This window comes from Salmo salar, chromosome ssa15 (genome assembly GCF_905237065.1).
Source record: "Salmo salar chromosome ssa15, Ssal_v3.1, whole genome shotgun sequence".
Classification (NCBI taxonomy): Eukaryota; Metazoa; Chordata; class Actinopteri; order Salmoniformes; family Salmonidae; genus Salmo; species Salmo salar.
Window position 1 is genome coordinate 19,947,978 of NC_059456.1, and position 19,476 is coordinate 19,967,453.

Below are 19,476 nucleotides of genomic sequence, written 5' to 3' on the forward strand. Positions count from 1 at the left end.
CAATTATCATTCTTACACGAACACTGGAAGCCCAGACTGCTCTTGGAATTTCCTCGTCCATCCTCTCTCCACCGTCCTCTCTCCTCAGTCCTCTCTCCTTCGTCCTCTCTCCTCCGTATCCCGGAAACCAATAAGTGGTCGAGGTGTGTCAATTCGTTAGGCAAACGGAAAAAGTCCTCCCATCCTCGATGGCCACCTTTCATCAAGGATATTCACCACAGAAGGGTTTTGAAATCTGCCACACCCCCTTTGAATGTCTTGTCAGAGAAAAACATGCACACATTTAAAAACAATTCCTAGCTAATTATTGAAAATTAAATACAGAAATATTACATTTACATTTATTCACACCCTTAAATCAATCACCTTTTCTCAGCGACTACAACTGAGAGTCTCTAAGAGCTTTCCACACCTGAATGGTGCAACATTTGCCCATTATTCTTTTCTAAATTCTTCAAGCTCTGTCTAATTGGTTGTTGATCATTATTAGATAACCATTTTCAAGTCTTGCCATAGATTTTTTAAGTAGATTTAGGTCAAAACTGTAACTTGGCCTCTCAGGAACATTCCCTGTCTTCTTGGTAAGCAACTCCAGTGTAGATTTGGCCTTGCTTTTTAGGTTATTGTCCTGTTGAAAGGTGAATTATTCTGCCAGTGTCTGGTGGAAAGCAGACTGAACCAGGTTTTCCTCTAGGATTTTACCTCTATTCCACTTCTTTTTTTATCCTGAAAAACTCCCCACTCCTTAATGATGACAAGCATACCCATAACATGATGTAGCCAACACAATGCTTGAAAATATGGAGAGGTGTACTCAGTAATGTGTTGTATTGGATTTGACCCAAACACAACACTTTGTATTCAGTACAAAAAAAGTTGAATTGCTTTGCCAAATTTTTTGTTGTTGTTGCAGTATTACGTTAGTGCCTTGTTGCAAACAGGATGCATATTTTGAATATACTTCCTTCTTTTTTTCACTCTGTCAATTACATCAGTATGGTGGAATTACTACAATGTTGTTGATCCATCCTCAGTTTTCTACTCTCAGTCTGCAACTGTCTTTGGTCTTGGTGGTTGAATCTGTGTTTGAAATTCACCGCTCGACTGAGAGACTTTACACATAATTGTAATGTGTTGGGGTAGAGAGATGAGGTAGTCATTAAAAAATCATGTTAAACAATATTATTGCACACAGAGTGAGTCCATGCAACTTATTATGTGACTTGTTAAGCACATTTGTACTCCTGAACTTTTTTAGGTTTGCCATAAACAAAGGGGTTGAATACTCAAGACATTTCAGCTTTTCATTTTTTATTAATTTTGTAAAAATTACACTTTGACATTATCAGGTATTGTGTGTATGCCAGTAACAAAAAAAAATCTAAATGTAATACATTTTCGATTCAGGCTGCAGGGGTGTGAATACTTTCTGAAGGCACTGTCATCTGTTTTGATCACTTTACTCATTTATTTTGTGATCCACCCCTGTGAACGTCATTTATTTTGGGACCCACCCCTGTAAACGTCATTAACCTAAATCACGCGCGAGTTGAGAAGGACAGTCTCATTTCAAACAAATTTCCATCCATGTTCACTCTCTTTGCTGACTCTCCTCAATGAACTTTGACCTTTTTCAAAAAGAGGCGAGAGAGGACGCAGGAGGTGAGCAAATCTATTTAATAAAAGGCCCTTGTCAGCTGGTAGGAGCAAAGGATGATGGGTTTGAGACGGGCAGGGTGAGAAGGGCAGGGTGAGGTTACCAGGAAGCGGTTATCTCTCTAACTATCTCTCTTCTCGTAGAGATAGTTAGAGGACGCAACATTGTATCTGTCCCATTATGTGAGAGCATGGGCACCGCCATTGAGGCAATCTCCATTTTAAAGTAGTCATTGTTCTTCTTCTACTACTGATTGCTTCTGACAACCTGGATGGAATTATTGGAACCATCTTTAACGCACAGGAAGTCCCACCCAGTTGATTACTTCACAATGGTTTTATTTGATTTATTTAACCTTTATTTAACCTTTACTTAACCTTTATTTAACTAGGCAAGTTAGTTAAGAACAAATTCTCATTTAAAATGACGGCCTACTCCGGCCAAGCCCTAACCCAGATGATGCTGGGCCAATAGTACGCCGCCCTATGGGACTCCCAATCACGGCCGGTTGTGATACAGCCTGGAATCGAACCAGGTCTGTAGTGATGCCTCTAACACTAAGATGCAGTGCCTTAGACAGTGAAAGTCCTCAATTGTGCTTCCCATGTTAAAATTGGATTTTTGGGGCACTAGAGCCCTCTATCTATCTCTAAGTAGTAACGTGACTGATGCATTGTGGGTGGTGACCTCTAGGCACTTTAAACGCGGCCCTCTGATTTCTTTTGTTTGTTGTGGCCTTGGTACAAGGTATATGGACTCGAATGCACTGCTTTTGGCTTTGCATTTGTGAAGAGCAGCAAAACAGAAGATGTTTCGACTGTGCCAGTTATGATGACCGAATTTCACGTTTCATCTTCTCAAAAAGCACAACAACTGGTTTAAAGACGTTCCAGCATGACTACATAGTGTGTCCTCTAAATCATCAGTAGAAGCATGTGACGAGTTTAACAGTTTAATATAAAAGGGATTCTAATGGTAATAGACAGATACATCAACAATAAATCAATCACCATATGACAACACGCTGCATAACAGAGAACATCTGTCAATTTCAAGAAGAAGGAAAAAAATAAAATCGTACATAAGGAGTTTTACAGATCAATATTATTTTCCAGCACATTGTGTTTGGGTCCGATTGTTTTTTGAAAATTCAAACATGTCAAGAAAGTCTTCAAAGGGAGTCGTGGTGGGTTTTTGGATGAGTGCTAGTTGGCTAGTAGCCACAGAATAATATCCTCCTCCATCTGTAAAGGTCCTTCCTGCCTCCACTCCGTTTGCATTCGAAAGACGACAAAAAAAATAATAATGGTCGCTGCTTTTTGGTCGGACAAAATAAAATAAAAAAATCTTGGCTTCTATCTCTTCTGCTCACTTTACTTTCCATTGCAAATCCTGCAGGCATTCTCTCCTCTCTCCTCTCTGTCTCTCTCTCTTTCTCTCTCTCTCTCTCTCTCGTCTCATAGTTTGTCCTTTCTCCTTCCCCTCTGCCTGACTGCAGCTATGTTTTTGGATACGGCAGCTAGTCTGTCCTTTCTCCTTTTTTTTGTGTTATGAATAATGCCCACTGTTTGTAGGAAGGTGAAGGAAACCCAGTTTTTTAAAATGTCAAAATGAAACTATTTAGCGTCTCTCTGTCTCAAAAAAAAACTAACCCGGAATACATTTTTAAAAAACGATGAAGATTAGAAGTTAGAATCCCAAATTCTAACATACTATGTCCTCCTCACACAAGGATAGGGTCCTTCAGGCCACGTGGCAGGCAACATAGTCCGAATACAAAATAACATGGATGGTGGTAGTCTTCCACAGCTAGGCAGGCTGACTGGCTCTAGTGCCCCAATACAGGTCACCTTCCGTGGGACAGCCCCACCCTACTCCCTGGCTTCGGGCCTACTCCCGAAACTCCTCAGCTGCACATGCAGGACTTGACGATCATGTTGGATAGCTGCTCTACTTTAGGGGTACGTCCAGAGTAGTAGAGGATGGTAAGAGGCTCCAGGTCCTGGGGAACGCAGCAGGGAGAGGCTGAGCCCTCTGGGTTCAGAGTGTTATACAAGCTCAGCAGCTATGGAGGGACAGGAAAGAGATATTTAGGTGTTTCTGAATGTGGAAGTTGAATGTTGATTCATGTGCAACTGTCCTGTCCAACTACAAAAATAAACACAAGTAAACACATGAGCCCTAATAAGCGGTCTTGGCCAATCAGAATTTTTGTTATTATTGATTTCTGTGTATGGTGTTATTGATCATATTGCTGAATCTAATTTAACAGTAGCTATTGAGCAGCGGAGGGACTTCTGCTTCCTACCCTGCAAGCTTGGTCATTATGGCCATGGTGCAAATAACTTCAACTATCCTCACCTGTGTGGGGTGTCAGATTGTCCTCACCTGTGTCCCACTGGGTAGACGTCAACTAAACATCTATTCCACATAGGTTCAACATAATGTCGTGGAAACAACGTTGATTCAACCAGTGTGTGCCCAGTGTGGTGTCAGATTGCCCTCACCTGTGCGTGCGGTGTCAGATTGCCCTCACCTGTGCGTGCAGTGTCAGATTGCCCTCACCTGTGTGTTTGGTGTCAGATTACTCCTCACCTGTGCGTGTGTGGTGTCAGATTGCCCTCACCTGTGCGTGCGTGGTATCGGAGCTCCTCAGGTAGGGACAGGGTCCAGAGCAGTAGTTAGCGAAGTATCCTTTAGGCTCGTGGATCCACTTCCAGTCCAGGTCTCGACGGAAGTCAATGTAGAGACGACGGACACAGCAGTTCTCCTCAACAGTGCTGTGAAAGGGGCATAACAAACAATGGTGAAGCACTCATACTCACTTATACAACAATGTGTTAGGTAGTCAGCTTTGATAACTGTTTAGTTTGAACTCAAGTATTTTCTTGTTAAAACACAAAAAACTTTAGTTCAAGTCAGATAAAGCTTCAGTTAGTTATTTAAGCAATAAGGCAAGAGGGGGTGTGGTATATGGCCAATATACCACGGCTAAGGGCCGTTCTTATGCACAACACAACGCAGAGTGCCTGGACACAGCCCTTAGCCGTGGTATACTGGCTATATACCACACACCCCCGAGGTGGCTTATCGCTATTATAAACTGGTTACCAACGTAATTAGAGCAGTAAAAAAATAAATGTTTTGTCATACCCGTGGTATACGGTGTCTGATATACCACGGCTGTCAGCCAAATCAGCATTCAGGACTCGAGAACCACCCAGTTTATATTCAAGTTAATCTCATCTTGATCAACCAACACATGTTGAATGGTTTGAGATGGAGCACATGGGGGGGGGGGAATTCGCTGGCTCATTGATCCTTCTTCTGCAACTGCTGTTTATGTTACACCAGAAATGTAATTGCTGACTTGTAGTTTACAAACCCTGCAAATTCAAAGGAGCCTTTCAGGACCGGACATCTCCATGACGATCGGTGGAAACAGAAGTAACAACGGTTTTAGTAAGGGTCCTTACGAGAAGCAGTAGTTGGTGTCCAGGGCTCGTTTGCGTCTACGTGGCTGTGAGTCGAGGCGGTGAGGAGGGATCATCATGAGGATGAGGTGAGGCAGATACTGCTCCTTCTGTTTCTTCAACCTGCCCAGGTCCCAACGACCCTGCTCTTCATACTCCCCTTCTACCCCTACAGCAGAGAGGTCACAGGTCAGACAGTATTATGTTCCATGCCCTGACTCTAACCCAGGTCCCAACCGACCCTGCTCTTCATACTCCCCTTCTACCCCTACAGCAGAGAGGTCACAGGTCAGACAGTATTATGTTCCGTGCCCTGACTCTAACCCAGGTCCCAACGACCCTGCTCTTCATACTCCCCTTCTACCCCTACAGCAGAGAGGTCACAGGTCAGACAGTATTATGTTTCGTGCCCTGACTCTAACCCAGGTCCCAACCGACCCTGCTCTTCATACTCCCCTTCTACCCCTACAGCAGAGAGGTCACAGGTCAGACAGTATTATGTTTCGTGCCCTGACTCTAACCCAGGTCCCAATGACCCTGCTCTTCATACTCCCCTTCTACCCCTACAGCAGAGAGGTCACAGGTCAGACAGTATTATGTTTCGTGCCCTGACTCTAACCCAGGTCCCAACCGACCCTGCTCTTCATACTCCCCTTCTACCCCTACAGCAGAGAGGTCACAGGTCAGACAGTATTATGTTCCGTGCCCTGACTCGACCTCAGGTCCCAACCGACCCTGCTCTTCATACTCCCCTTCTACCCCTACAGCAGAGAGGTCACAGGTCAGACAGTATTATGTTTCGTGCCCTGACTCTAACCCAGGTCCCAACCGACCCTGCTCTTCATACTCCCCTTCTACCCCTACAGCAGAGAGGTCAGACAGTATTATGTTCCATGCCCTGACTCGACCTCAGGTCCTTGGTTCGTAACTTTAGTTCCTTTGCTTCTGTGAGCAAGCTTGTAAATTATGTTGTGACTTGTAATGTTATTTAAAAAAAAAAATGCAATTACACTTTTTATTGCCAGTTCACAGTTCATAGTTCACAGTTCATAGTTCATAATTCCGTTGTCTAAGGGAGACAGATCCAGATCTGAAAGCTACTTCTCAGTATGTTAAACAGTGCTAGCAGTACTTTGCCAGTTATTGGGTGGTGACAACAAAAAAAAGGACTTGAGGTTTTCCCGGTTTGAAAAGACCACACGAGGAAGAGAATGTTATGCCTACTGACCTTTGAACTTGACCTCCAGCACCTCGTTCACATTGTCGATGATGTCACCGTTGGGGTTGAAGGTGTGGCATGGGCAGTGTACGCTGATCTCCAGACCCAGGTTAGTCTCTGACAGGAGAGAGGCATCATGGGAAAGATAAAGTCATCTTCACACACCAACTCAAAAAACGGGAAAAACTACCGCTTGTGGCGTTTTTGGATTGTTTACTTTTGTTTGATGTTGTTGTTGATGTTGTTGTGTTAGTATGTAACTGGAGTCTATACAAAACCCGTAACAGTGGAAATAATTTTCTTTTGAAAGACAATAGAACAACCAATCAATGAATCAAGTGGGTCCGGCTCACCTCTGTATATCAGCCACTCCCGTACCGTCTCTGTCACATCGAAGGAGACCCATTCGGGCGTTCCCTTGGTCAGCACATTCTTGGCTCCAATGTAGCGTTGTTTAGCTATGTGCTCGTCTGGCCTCAGGATCTGAAAACCAAGGTTTGGGGGAGTTACTGAATATGAACAATACAATGATCCACTACACTGATGTAGAATTATAACAGGTGCTGTTGCATCTTGAGGAGACAGCAGTCTCTATTTATCAGAAGCCTGGAGATGTGAGAAGCATTCGCTATTGAAAAAATAAATAAAAAATCACACAATAAAGATAATCTTTATAACCCTCAAATTCCAACCTGGAACTCGAAACCAGTTCCAGTGCTTTTTTTTCATTCGTCCCCTTCAAAAAAAAATCTGGGACCAATTTAGATCCGGGACACTAGGTGGGTGTAATTAATGATCAGGTAGAACAGAAAAGCAGCAGTAGTCTGGCCCTCTGTGGTAAGATTCTAATACCTCTGCTTTATGCCATTACTGCATGGTGTCATAGATTCTAGAGCAGACGCTTTTGAGGCTGATGACTGTAGAAGGTTTGAGGTCAATTCAGTTTTCAATTAAAAAAAGTTAATCGGCATCCATACAGGCTCAATGAAACTCTCACAGTATTTGAAAGGGAACGACTACTAATTGAACTCATGTGTGGTGCTGGTCTGCTGACAGTACACTGCCCAGAGCTCTGAACACATTCTCCGGGACACACCAGAGTTAACCTGCCCAGAGCTCTGAACACATTCTCCGGGACACACCAGAGTTAACCTGCCCAGAGCTCTGAACACATTCTCCGGGACACACCAGAGTTAACCTGCCCAGAGCTCTGAACACATTCTCCGGGACACACCAGAGTTAACCTGCCCAGAGCTCTGAACACATTCTCCAGGACACACCAGAGTTAACCTGCCCAACGCTCTGAACACATTCTCCGGGACACACCAGAGTTAACCTGCCCAGAGCTCTGAACACATTCTCCGGGACACACCAGAGTTACCCTGCCTAAATCTCTGAACACATTCCCCAGGACACACCAGCGTTACCCTGCCCAGAGCCAGACCCTGCACACATTCTCCAGGCCTGACGAGAGCTGGAGTTAGGGTCTGGCGGCTGGCTACCCACCACCAAACCACAGCTGGATTTCACTGGCTGAGGCTCTCTTGCCCTTCCTCAGTTGAAACTGGGAAGTTTGAGAAATAGGTCTTGTGGAATAATAAGCGACTAGATTGCATGTCTGTGTCAGTATGGTAAACCTATCTAAGTGAACTGAACTTGTTTAATAAGCCACATTTCTGGTTAAAGTCTACTACAGATCATGCTTCGTAACAACAAAAGCTGTCGATTTGTTGATGTGCTTTAAAAAAAAAAGAATGTCTGAGTGATGGAGGTACGTACTGTGTTTCCTCTACCAGGCAACCACCCCCTTACCTAAAGTGATTGACTTCAATTGGTAGTAATTGACAATGGCTGCGTTCCAAACGGAACCCTACTCCCTTTACAGTGCACTACCTCAGGGCCCATAGGGATCTGGTCAAAAGTCAGGACTCCCGAGTGGCGCAGCGGTCTAAGGCACTGCATATCAGTGCTAGAGGTGTCTCTAGAAACACCCTGGTTCAAATCCAGGCTGTATCACAACCCGGCCGTGATTGGGAGTCCCATAGGGCGGCGCACAATTGGCCGGGTTTGGCCGTCATTGTAAATAAGAATATGTTCTTAACTGACTTGACCAGTTAAATAAAGATAAAATAATACAGAATGAAGGAATAGGGTGCCCAACGTTGATGCCTACGGACCTGGAAGTTGCCTAGAAATGAAACTAGGGGGGAAAAGACTTAACGTTGTCAGGTTGAGTTGAAGATCTCTGAAGGACATGGAGAGATGGACGGTACCTTTACACACCTGGTAGAGCTCGACCCTCTGTTCATTCCTATTGGCAGCAGGGTTTGGAACCCTCAGAGCTCGGAACTCGGCTCGGAACAGGTTGGTGGAATTCCTCTCCATCACTGAGATGTTGAAACGGAACACTTTGGAAGTGATTCCTTTAGGACAGTATGGAAGGTCATCTGTAGCACAGAGAGAGGTCACAGTCAGTAACAATGAACTTTAGATTAAGTTACTACTAAGCTTAACCAGTGGGCTGGTTGGAGATGATGACATGGGGAGAGTAGGGAAGGTTGTTGGAGACAGACAGGAGACAGTAGGGCAGGTTGTTGGTGACAGACAGGAGACAGTAGGGCAGGTTGTTGGAGGCAGTAGGGCAGGTTGTTGCAGACAGTAGGGCAGGTTGTTGGAGACAGAGAGGAGACAGTAGGGAAGGTTGTTGGAGACAGAGAGGAGACAGTAGGGCAGGTTGTTGGAGACTGAGAGGAGACAGTAGGGCAGGTTGTTGGAGACAGAGAGGAGACAGTAGGGAAAGTTGTTGGAGACAGTAGGGCAGGTTGTTGGAGACAGACAGGAGACAGTAGGGCAGGTTGTTTGAGACAGTAGGGCAGGTTGTTGGAGACAGACAGGAGACAGTAGGGAAAGTTGTTGGAGACAGTAGGGCAGGTTGTTGGAGACAGACAGGAGACAGTAGGGCAGGTTGTTGGAGACTGAGAGGAGACAGTAGGGCAGGTTGTTGGAGACAGAGAGGAGACAGTAGGGCAGGTTGTTTGAGACAGTAGGGCAGGTTGTTGGAGAGAGAGAGGAGACAGTAGGGCAGGTTGTTGGAGACAGAGAGGAGACAGTAGGGCAGGTTGTTGGATACAGAGAGGAGACAGTAGGGCAGGTTGTTTGAGACAGTAGGGCAGGTTGTTTGAGACAGTAGGGCAGGTTGTTGGAGACAGAGAGGAGACAGTAGGGCAGGTTGTTGGAGACAGAGAGGAGACAGTAGGGCAGGTTGTTGGAGACAGAGAGGAGACAGTAGGGCAGGTTGTTAGAGACAGAGAGGAGACAGTAGGGCAGGTTGCTGGAGACAGTAGGGCAGGTTGTTGGATACAGAGAGGAGACAGTAGGGCAGGTTGTTGGAGACAGAGAGGAGACAGTAGGGCAGGTTGCTGGAGACAGAGGAGACAGTAGGGCAGGTTGTTAGAGACAGAGAGGAGACAGTAGGGCAGGTTGTTGGAGACAGAGAGGAGACAGTAGGGCAGGTTGTTGGAGACTGAGAGGAGACAGTAGGGCAGGTTGTTGGAGACTGAGAGGAGACAGTAGGGCAGGTTGTTGGAGACAGACAGGAGACAGTAGGGCAGGTTGTTGGAGACTGAGAGGAGACAGTAGGGCAGGTTGTTGGAGACTGATAGGAGACAGTAGGGCAGGTTGTTGGAGACAGACAGGAGACAGTAGGGCAGGTTGTTGGAGACTGATAGGAGACAGTAGGGCAGGTTGTTGGAGACAGACAGGAGACAGTAGGGCAGGTTGTTGGAGACTGAGAGGAGACAGTAGGGCAGGTTGTTGGAGACAGACAGGAGACAGTAGGCCAGGTTGTTGGAGACTGAGAGGAGACAGTAGGGCAGGTTGTTGGCGACTGAGAGGAATCAGTAGGGCAGGTCGTTGGAGACTGAGAGGAGACAGTAGGGCAGGTTGTTGGAGACAGAGAGGAGACAGTAGGGCAGGTTGTTGGAGACAGAGAGGAGATAGTAGGGCAGGTTGTTGGAGACAGAGAGGAGACAGTAGGGCAGGTTGTTTGAGACAGTAGGGCAGGTTGTTGGAGACATTAGGGCAGGATGTTGGAGACAGAGAGGAGACAGTAGGGCAGGTTGTTGGAGACAGAGAGGAGACAGTAGGGCAGGGTGTTAGAGACAGAGAGGAGACAGTAGGCCAGGTTGCTGGAGACAGTAGGGCAGGTTGTTGGATACAGAGAGGAGACAGTAGGGCAGGTTGTTGGAGACAGAGAGAGACAGTAGGGCAGGTTGTTGGAGACAGAGAGGAGACAGTAGGGCAGGTTGTTGGAGACAGAGAGGAGACAGTAGGGCAGGTTGTTAGAGACAGAGAGGAGACAGTAGGGCAGGTTGTTGGAGACAGACAGGAGACATTTGGGCAGGTTGTTGGAGACTGAGAGGAGACAGTAGGGCAGGTTGTTGGAGACTGAGAGGAGACAGTAGGGCAGGTTGTTGGAGACAGGGAGGAGAAAGTAGGGCAGGTTGTTGGAGACAGACAGGAGAAAGTAGGGCAGGTTGTTGGCGACTGAGAGGAAACAGTAGGGCAGGTTGTTGGAGACAGAGAGGAGACAGTAGGGCAGGTTGTTTGAGACAGTAGGGCAGGTTGTTGGAGACAGAGAGGAGACAGTAGGGCAGGTTGTTGGAGACAGACAGGAGACAGTAGGGCAGGTTGTTGGAGACTGACAGGAGACAGTAGGGCAGGTTGTTGGAGACAGAGAGGAGACAGTAGGGCAGGTTGTTGGAGACTGAGAGGAGACAGTAGGGCAGGTTGTTGGAGACTGAGAGGAGACAGTAGGGCAGGTTGTTGGAGACAGTAGGGCAGGTTGTTGGAGACAGAGAGGAGACAGTAGGGCAGGTTGCTGGAGACAGTAGGGCAGGTTGTTGGATACAGAGAGGAGACAGTAGGGCAGGTTGTTAGAGACAGAGAGGAGACAGTAGGGCAAGTTGTTGGAGACAGAGAGGAGACAGTAGGGCAGGTTGTTAGAGACAGAGAGGAGACAGTAGGGCAGGTTGTTTGAGACAGAGAGGAGACAGTAGGGCAGGTTGTTGGAGACAGACAGGAGACAGTATGGCAGGTTGTTGGAGACTGAGAGGAGACAGTAGGGCAGGTTGTTGGAGACTGAGAGGAGACAGTAGGGCAGGTTGGTGGAGACTGAGAGGAGACAGTAGGGCAGGTTGTTGGAGACAGAGAGGAGACAGTAGGGCAGGTGTTGGAGACAGTAGGGCTGGTTGTTGGAGACAGAGAGGAGACAGTAGGGCAGGTTGTTGGAGACTGAGAGGAGACAGTAGGGCAGGTTGTTGGAGACTGAGAGGAGACAGTAGGGCAGGTTGTTGGATACTGAGAGGAGACAGTAGGGCAGGTTGTTGGAGACAGACAGGAGACAGTAGGGCAGGTTGTTAGAGACAGAGAGGAGACAGTAGGGCAGGTTGTTTGAGACAGTAGGGCAGGTTGTTGGAGACAGTAGGGCAGGTTGTTGGAGACAGACAGGAGACAGTAGGGCAGGTTGTCTGTAACGGACAGAGGAGAAAGAGGAGACAGCTCAGTAATGCATGGGACCGTTTTAGGGCCTGGTTTTCTGTAAGACAGAGGAGACAGAGTTCAGTAATGCTTGAACACTTTAAAAGTAATACCCTTAGGACAGTCGAGCAGGTTATCTGTAAGAGAAAGAGAGAAGACAGAGGAGACAGAGAGGACAGAGGGGAGTCAGAGATGACAGAGAGGAGACAGAAAGAGGCGACAGAGAGGACAGAGAGGAGACAGAGAGGGGTCAGAGGAGACAGAGGCCAGAGAGGAGACAGAAAGAGGCGACAGAGAGGACAGAGAGGAGACAGAGGACAGAGAGCAGTCAGAGATGACAGAGAGGAGACAGAAAGAGGCGACAGAGAGGACAGAGAGGAGACAGAGAGGGGACAGAGGCCAGAGAGGAGAGAGATAGGAGACAGAGGAGACAGAGAGGAGACAGAGAGGACAGAGAGCAGTCAGAGATGACAGAGAACACAGAGAGGACATAAACGGGACAGAGAGAAGACAGAGAGAGATGAGACAGAGAGAGGCGACAGAGAGAGGACAGAGGGGACAGAGAGGAGGAGGAGGTGACAGAGAGGACAGAGGAGACAGAGGGGACAGAGGGGACAGAGAGGGGACAGAGGAGACAGAGAGGACAGAGAGGAGACAGAGAGGACAGACGGAGACAGAGGGGACAGAGAGGACAGAGAGGAGACAGAGGAGACAGCTCAGTAATGCATGGGACCGTTTTAGGGCCTGGTTTTCTGTAAGACAGAGGAGACAGAGTTCAGTAATGCTTGAACATTTTAAAAGTAATACCCTTAGGACAGTCGAGCAGGTTATCTGTAAGAGAAAGAGAGAAGACAGAGGAGACAGAGAGGACAGAGAGGAGACAGAGAGGAGACAGAAAGAGGCGACAGAGGAGACAGAGAGGACAGAGGGGAGTCAGAGATGACAGAGAGGAGACAGAAAGAGGCGACAGAGAGGACAGAGAGGAGACAGAGAGGGGTCAGAGGAGACAGAGGCCAGAGAGGAGACAGAAAGAGGCGACAGAGAGGACAGAGAGGAGACAGAGAGGGGTCAGAGGAGACAGAGGCCAGAGAGGAGAGAGAGAGGAGACAGAGGAGACAGAGGAGACAGAGAGGAGACAGAGAGGACAGAGAGCAGTCAGAGATGACAGAGAGGAGACAGAAAGAGGCGACAGAGAGGAGACAGAGAGGAGACAGAGAGGAGACAGAGGAGACAGAGAACACAGAGAGGACAGAAAGGGGACAGAGAGAAGACAGAGAGCGATGAGACAGAGAGAGGCGACAGAGAGAGGACAGAGGGGACAGAGAGGGGACAGAGGAGACAGAGAGGACAGAGAGGAGACAGAGAGGACAGAGAGGAGACAGAGAGGACAGAAGGAGACAGAGGGGACAGAGGAGACAGAGAGGGGACAGAGGAGACAGAGAGGACAGAGAGGAGACAGAGAGGACAGAGAGGAGACAGAGAGGACAGAAGGAGACAGAGGGGCCAGAGAGGACAGAGAGGAGAGGAGACAGAGGACAGAGGACAGAGAGGAGACAGAGGAGACAGAGAGGGGACAGAGGAGACAGAGAGGAGACAGAGAGAGGGCAGAGAGGACAAAGGAGACATTGAGGACAGAGAGGAGCCAGAGAGGACAGAGAGAGGACAGAGAGGAGACAGAGAGGAGACAGAGAGAGGGGACAGAGAGAGGAGACACAGAGAGGAGACACAGAGAGGACAGGACAGGGACAGAGAGAAGACAGAGGGGACAGAGAGGAGACAGAGAGGACAGAGAGGAGACAGAGAGGATAGAGATGAGACAGAGAGGATAGAGAGGAGACAGAGAGGATAGAGAGGAGACAGAGAAAGGAGACAGAGAGGAGACAGAGAAGGTCAGAAGAAGGAGAGTAATGCTTGAACACTTTGGAGGTGGTGCTTTTGGGTCGTCTGTAAATAGTGAGAGGAGAACCAGCTCAGTAACAACGTCGCTTTCAAACAAACATGCAGATAGATTACAGTTAGATATTTTTCAAACCTCTCCTCTGGGACCCCCAGACGTTTCACAGATATGTTGTAGCTGTGAACTAGCCCACCTTATTCAAATAGCCAAAGGCTTGACGATTAGTTGAAAAGTTGTTCTTGTTCTGAAACACTGGGGGTCCCAGAGGAGAGGTGTGAAAAGGGTGATGTGAGATAGCACAAAGCTTAACCAGTGGAACTTCAGATGGGTTTTTCCACAGAAGTTGTCATCGCAAAGAAAGGTCAGCTTTGGTCAGAGTGAATGAATGTCCCATGTATATCGAATACCTTTTTCAGACAAGCAATTGATACCCTCATGAAAATAACGTGGTAGGAGACTTCCAAGCCAGTGAGCAAAACTGGTTGAAAATTCTACTTTTCAGCGTCTTTTCAACCAAAATATATTTATATTTTCAACATCTTTTCAAATTCTTGTGCTCATAGGATAAGAGACAGAATGTGGATGTGAGTTTTATGTTGAACTACCCTGATAAATCAACAGAAATAGTGGACTTTGTAGATGCTTCCTCCTTACACCGCATAGACCAGTAGACACCACATTTCCTGCTTATCGTAGTTCATGTCTTCAGACCAGTAGACACCACATTTCCTGCTTAACGTAGTTCATCTCTTCAGACCAGTAGACACCACATTTCCTCCTTATCGTAGTTCATCTCTTCAGACCAGTAGACACCACATTTCCTCCTTAACGTAGTTCATCTCTTCAGACCAGTAGACACCACATTTCCTCCTTATTGTAGTTCATCTCTTCAGACCAGTAGACACCACATTTCCTGCTTATCGTAGTTCATCTCTTCAGACCAGAAGACACCACATTTCCTGCTTATCGTAGTTCATCTCTTCAGACCAGAAGACACTACATTTCTTGCTTATCGTAGTTCATCTCTTCAGACCAGAAGACACCACATTTCCTCCTTAACGTAGCTCATCTCTTTTCAGGTTGACTTGGCACCAAGAACCCTGCTAAGATTCCTCTTCAGTAATAGACCGTCTACTGGCACCAGTAGCTTTCTGGAGCCCCATAGGGCCCTGGTCATAAGTAGTGCCCTGTATAAGTAATAGGATGCCATTTGGGACACAGACAGTAATCTTTAACCATGTACTGCAGGCAATGTCCTAGAGCGTCTGTCTTTCCATGGCAACTGGCATGGAATGTGATAACGTGCTTCCGTTATCAGCTGAAGTCACTGGGCTATTTTCTGCTTCTTGACTGAGTTAGAAGCCGGAGAGGAAGAAGGGAACGTTTATTTTCTAAGTGAACTAGCGTCCCTGTTTGGCTTGGAGTGACTTCACCTCTCTGGTATTTGGTGTATCAAAAAACCCTGCTGTCCTCAGTGTGGTGGGGGTGACCCCTAGAACAGACCTTCACTCAAATGAATGAATAGAAGTGCTGATTTAGGATCAGGTCGTCTCTGTCCATATAATCTTGTTCATTATGATCTAAAAGGGAAAACAAATCCTATATCAGCACTCTTACTGTGAATTTGTGAATACGGGGCCAGACCAAGACCAGCCCAGCCCCTGCCCAGACAACACCAGCCCAGCCCAGCTCACACCAGTCCAGATCAGCTCCAGTCCTGACCGGACCACACCAGCCCAAACCAGCCCTTCCCCAGACCCAACCGCACCAGCCCAGACCAGCCCTTCCTAGACCCAACCACACCAGCCCTTCCCAGACCCAACCACACCAGCCCAAACCAGCCCTTCCCAGACCCAATCACACCAGCCCAAACCAGCCCTTTCCAGACCCAACCATACCAGCCCAAACCAGCCCTTCCCAGACCCAACCACACCACCCCAGACCAGCCCTTCCCAGAAACAATCACACCAGCCCAAACCAGTCCTTCCCAGACACAATCACACCAGCCCAAACCAGGCCTTCCCAGACCCAACCACACCAGCCCAGACCAGCCCTTCCCAGAAACAATCACACCAGCCCAAACCAGTCCTTCCCAGACACAATCACACCAGCCCAAACCAGGCCTTCCCAGACCCAACCACACCAGCCCAGACCAGCCCTTCCCAGACCCAACCACACCAGCCCAAACCAGCCCTTCCTAGACCCAATCACACCAGCTCAAACCAGCCCTTCCCAGACCCAACCACACCAGCCCTTCCCAGACACAGCCCAGACCACACCAGCCCTTCCCAGACCCAATCACTCCAGCCCAGACCAGCCCTTCCCAGACACAGCCCAGACAACACCAGCCAAGACCCAGCCCATCCCCTAGACCAGCCCAGACCCAACCCAGAGCCTGCACTCACAGCCCCTCTGCCCCAACCACACAATGACTTCTTCACAACTCCTACCCTCCACTCCTCCATGCCTGCCTCGCTGCTATATGCCAGATAGACGTTCCATTCTATAAAAGGAGCCCCATGTCTGTCTTCTGTCTCCCAAAACACAGCCATTTGCCTTTCTTTACCCTCCTACCTCTCTTCTTCCTGCTTCATTTGCACCTGTCAGGGATTTGAGCCAGTTTAGAGATCCACCTTAGATCTGGCAAAGGTCAAGTGTCAACCTAAGGCCTTTCAGCGGGACTGGTCACGAGCTAACGTGTTTGCCCACACTACATTAAAGAGGTCAGGAAGAAAGGGAGCGATTGCATTGGCTCGGAGTCAACGGTGGTTCCTCTGAGAGACTACTTCAGGAAGAAAGGGAGCAATGACACTGGCCTGGAGTCAACGGTGGTTCCTCTGAGAGACTACTTCAGGAAGAAAGGGAGCGATGACACTGGCCTGGAGTCAACGGTGGTTCCTCTGAGAGACTACTTCAGGAAGAAAGGGAGCGATGACACTGGCCTGGAGTCAACGGTGGTTCCTCTGAGAGACTACTTCAGGAAGAAAGGGAGCGATGACACCGGCCTGGAATCAATGGTGGTTCCTCTGAGAGACTATTTCAGGAAGAAAGGGAGCGATGACACTGGCCTGGAGTCAACGGTGGTTCCTCTGAGAGACTACTTCAGGAAGAAAGGGAGCAATGACACCGGCCTGAAGTCAACGGTGGTTCCTCTGAAAAACATACTTCTTCAGGAAGTAAGGGAGCGATGACACCGGCTTGGAGTCAACGGTGGTTCCTTTGAAAGAGAGATGTTTTCAGAACATTTAACCAGAGAGAGGGCGAGAGCGGGAGAGAGGGCGAGAGCGGGAGAGAGAGGGAGAGAGAGGGCGAGAGCGAGTGTGAGACCTAGGCTTTGTCCTAAACGGCAGCATATTCGCTGTATAATGTACTACTTTAGACCAGAGCCATAGTGTACTACTGTAGACCACTACATTGTGTACTATAGAGGGAATAGGGTCCCATTTGAGGCAAACCTACAAAGTGGTGGTGGCTGTAACCTTTTAACGACTGGCATCCGTCAGAGTGCTGTGTCTGTCCACAAGCCAGGGCCTGACCGCAGTAGTTCCTCTAATGCCAAGATATGGCTATGGGCAATACCCTTCTAAGCAAAAACAGGAAGCCAGTCCTCTCAGTCTCTCACCTCCCTCTAAAACACCTTTCCTGGTGTGACTCACAGTTACCCTGATCTGGCGAAATAGTAAGCAGTAAAGGTCTGGAGTAGTAAAGGTCTGGAGCAGTAAAGGTCTGGTCTGGAGTAGTAAAGGTCTGGTCTGGAGTAGTAAAGGTCTGGAGTAGTAAAGGTCTGGAATAGTAAAGGTCTGGAGTAGTAAAGGTCTGGTCTGGAGTAGTAAAGGTCTGGAGTAGTAAAGGTCTGGAGTAGTAAAGGTCTGCTCTGGAGTAGTAAAGGTCTGGAATAGTAAAGGTCTGGAATAGCAAAGGTCTGGAGTAGTAAAGGTCTGGAATAGTAAAGGTCTGGTCTGGAGTAGTAAAGGTCTGGAATAGTAAAGGTCTGGTCTGGAGTAGTAAAGGTCTGGAGTAGTAAAGGTCTGGAGTAGTAAAGATCTGAGTAGTAAAGGCCTGGTCTGGAGTAGTAAAGGTCTGGTCTGGAGTAGTAAAGGTCTGGAGTAGTAAAGGTCTGGAGTAGTAAAGGTCTAGAGTAGTAAAGGTCTGGAATAGTAAAGGTCTGGAGTAGTAAAGGTCTGGAGTAGTAAAGGTCTGGTCTGGAGTAGTAAAGGTCTAGAGTAGTAAAGGTCTAGAGTAGTAAAGGTCTGGAGTAGTAAAGGTCTGGTCTGGAGTAGTAAAGGTCTGGAGTAGTAAAGATCTAGAGTAGTAAAGGTCTAGAGTAGTAAAGATCTGGAGTAGTAAAGGTCTGGTCTGGAGTAGTAAAGGTCTGGAATAGTAAAGGTCTGGAGTAGTAAAGGTCTGGAGTAGTAAAGGTCTGGAGTAGTAAAGTTCTGGAGTAGTAAAGGTCTGGAGTAGTAAAGGTCTGGAATAGTAAAGGTCTGGAGTAGTAAAGGTCTGGAGTAGTAAAGGTCTGGAATAGTCAAGGTCTGGAGTAGTAAAGGTCTGGTCTGGCGTAGTAAAGATCTAGAGTAGTAAAGGTCTGGAGTAGTAAAGGTCTGGAGTAGTAAAGGTCTGGAGTAGTAAAGGTCTAGAGTAGTAAAGCTCTGGAGTAGTAAAGGTCTGGTCTGGAGTAGTAAAGGTCTGGAGTAGTAAAGATCTGGAGTAGTAAAGGTCTGGAGTAGTAAAGGTCTGGTCTGGAGTAGTAAAAGTCTAGAGTAGTAAAGGTCTGGAATAGTAAAGGTCTGGAGTAGTAAAGGTCTGGAGTAGTAAAGGTCTGGTCTGGAGTAGTAAAGGTCTGGAGTAGTAAAGGTCTGGAGTAGTAAAGGTCTGGAATAGTAAACGTCTGGAGTAGTAAATGTCTGGAGTAGTAAAGGTCTGGAATAGTCAAGGTCTGGAGTAGTAAAGGTCTGGACTAGTAAAGGTCTGGAGTAGTAAAGGTCTGGAGTAGTAAAGGTCTGGAGTAGTAAAGGTCTGGTCTGGAGTAGTAAAGGTCTGGAATAGTCAAGGTCTGGAATAGTAAAAGTCTGGTCTGGAGTAGTAAAGGTCTAGAGTAGTAAAGGTATGGAGTAGTAAAGGTCTGGAATAGTAAAGGTCTGGAGTAGTAAAGGTCTGGAGTAGTAAAGGTCTGGTCTGGAGTAGTAAAGGTCTAGAGTAGTAAAGGTCTGGAGTAGTAAAGGTCTGGTCTGGAGTAGTAAAGGTCTAGAGTAGTAAAGGTATGGAGTAGTAAAGGTCTGGAATAGTAAAGGTCTGGAGTAGTAAAGGTCTGGAGTAGTAAAGGTCTGGTCTGGAGTAGTAAAGGTCTAGAGTAGTAAAGGTCTGGAGTAGTAAAGGTCTGGTCTGGAGTAGTAAAGGTCTAGAGTAGTAAAGATCTGGAGTAGTAAAGGTCTGGTCTGGAGTAGTAAAGGTCTGGAGTAGTAAAGGTCTGGAATAGTAAAGGTCTGGAATAGTAAAGGTCTGGAGTAGTAAAGGTCTAGAGTAGTAAAGGTCTGGAATAGTAAAGGTCTGGAGTAGTAAAGGTCTGGTCTGGAGTAGTAAAGGTCTGGAGTAGTAAAGGTCTTGCCTGGAGTAGTAAAGGTCTGGAGCAGTAAAGGTCTGGAGTAGTAAAGGTCTGGAGTAGTAAAGATCTGGAGTAGTAAAGGTCTTGAGT

The 19,476-nt window shown here is 47.4% G+C and overlaps 1 protein-coding gene across 1 annotated transcript in view; it reads right to left on the reverse strand.

Moving 5' to 3' along the window:
- Positions 1–1,294: 1,294 nt before the first annotated feature.
- Positions 1,295–19,476, reverse strand: part of LOC106571074 (transforming growth factor beta-3 proprotein) — a 111,264-nt gene continuing 93,082 nt past the window's right edge. The window contains exons 2-7 of the mRNA XM_014143737.2: positions 8,633–8,796; positions 6,703–6,832; positions 6,359–6,466; positions 5,134–5,299; positions 4,284–4,437; positions 1,295–3,722 (exon numbers count right to left, since the gene is read on the reverse strand). Of these exons, the coding sequence (XP_013999212.2) occupies positions 3,564–3,722; positions 4,284–4,437; positions 5,134–5,299; positions 6,359–6,466; positions 6,703–6,832; positions 8,633–8,796 (881 nt within the window). The 3' untranslated portion in view covers positions 1,295–3,563. The remainder of the gene's footprint in view (positions 3,723–4,283; positions 4,438–5,133; positions 5,300–6,358; positions 6,467–6,702; positions 6,833–8,632; positions 8,797–19,476) is intronic.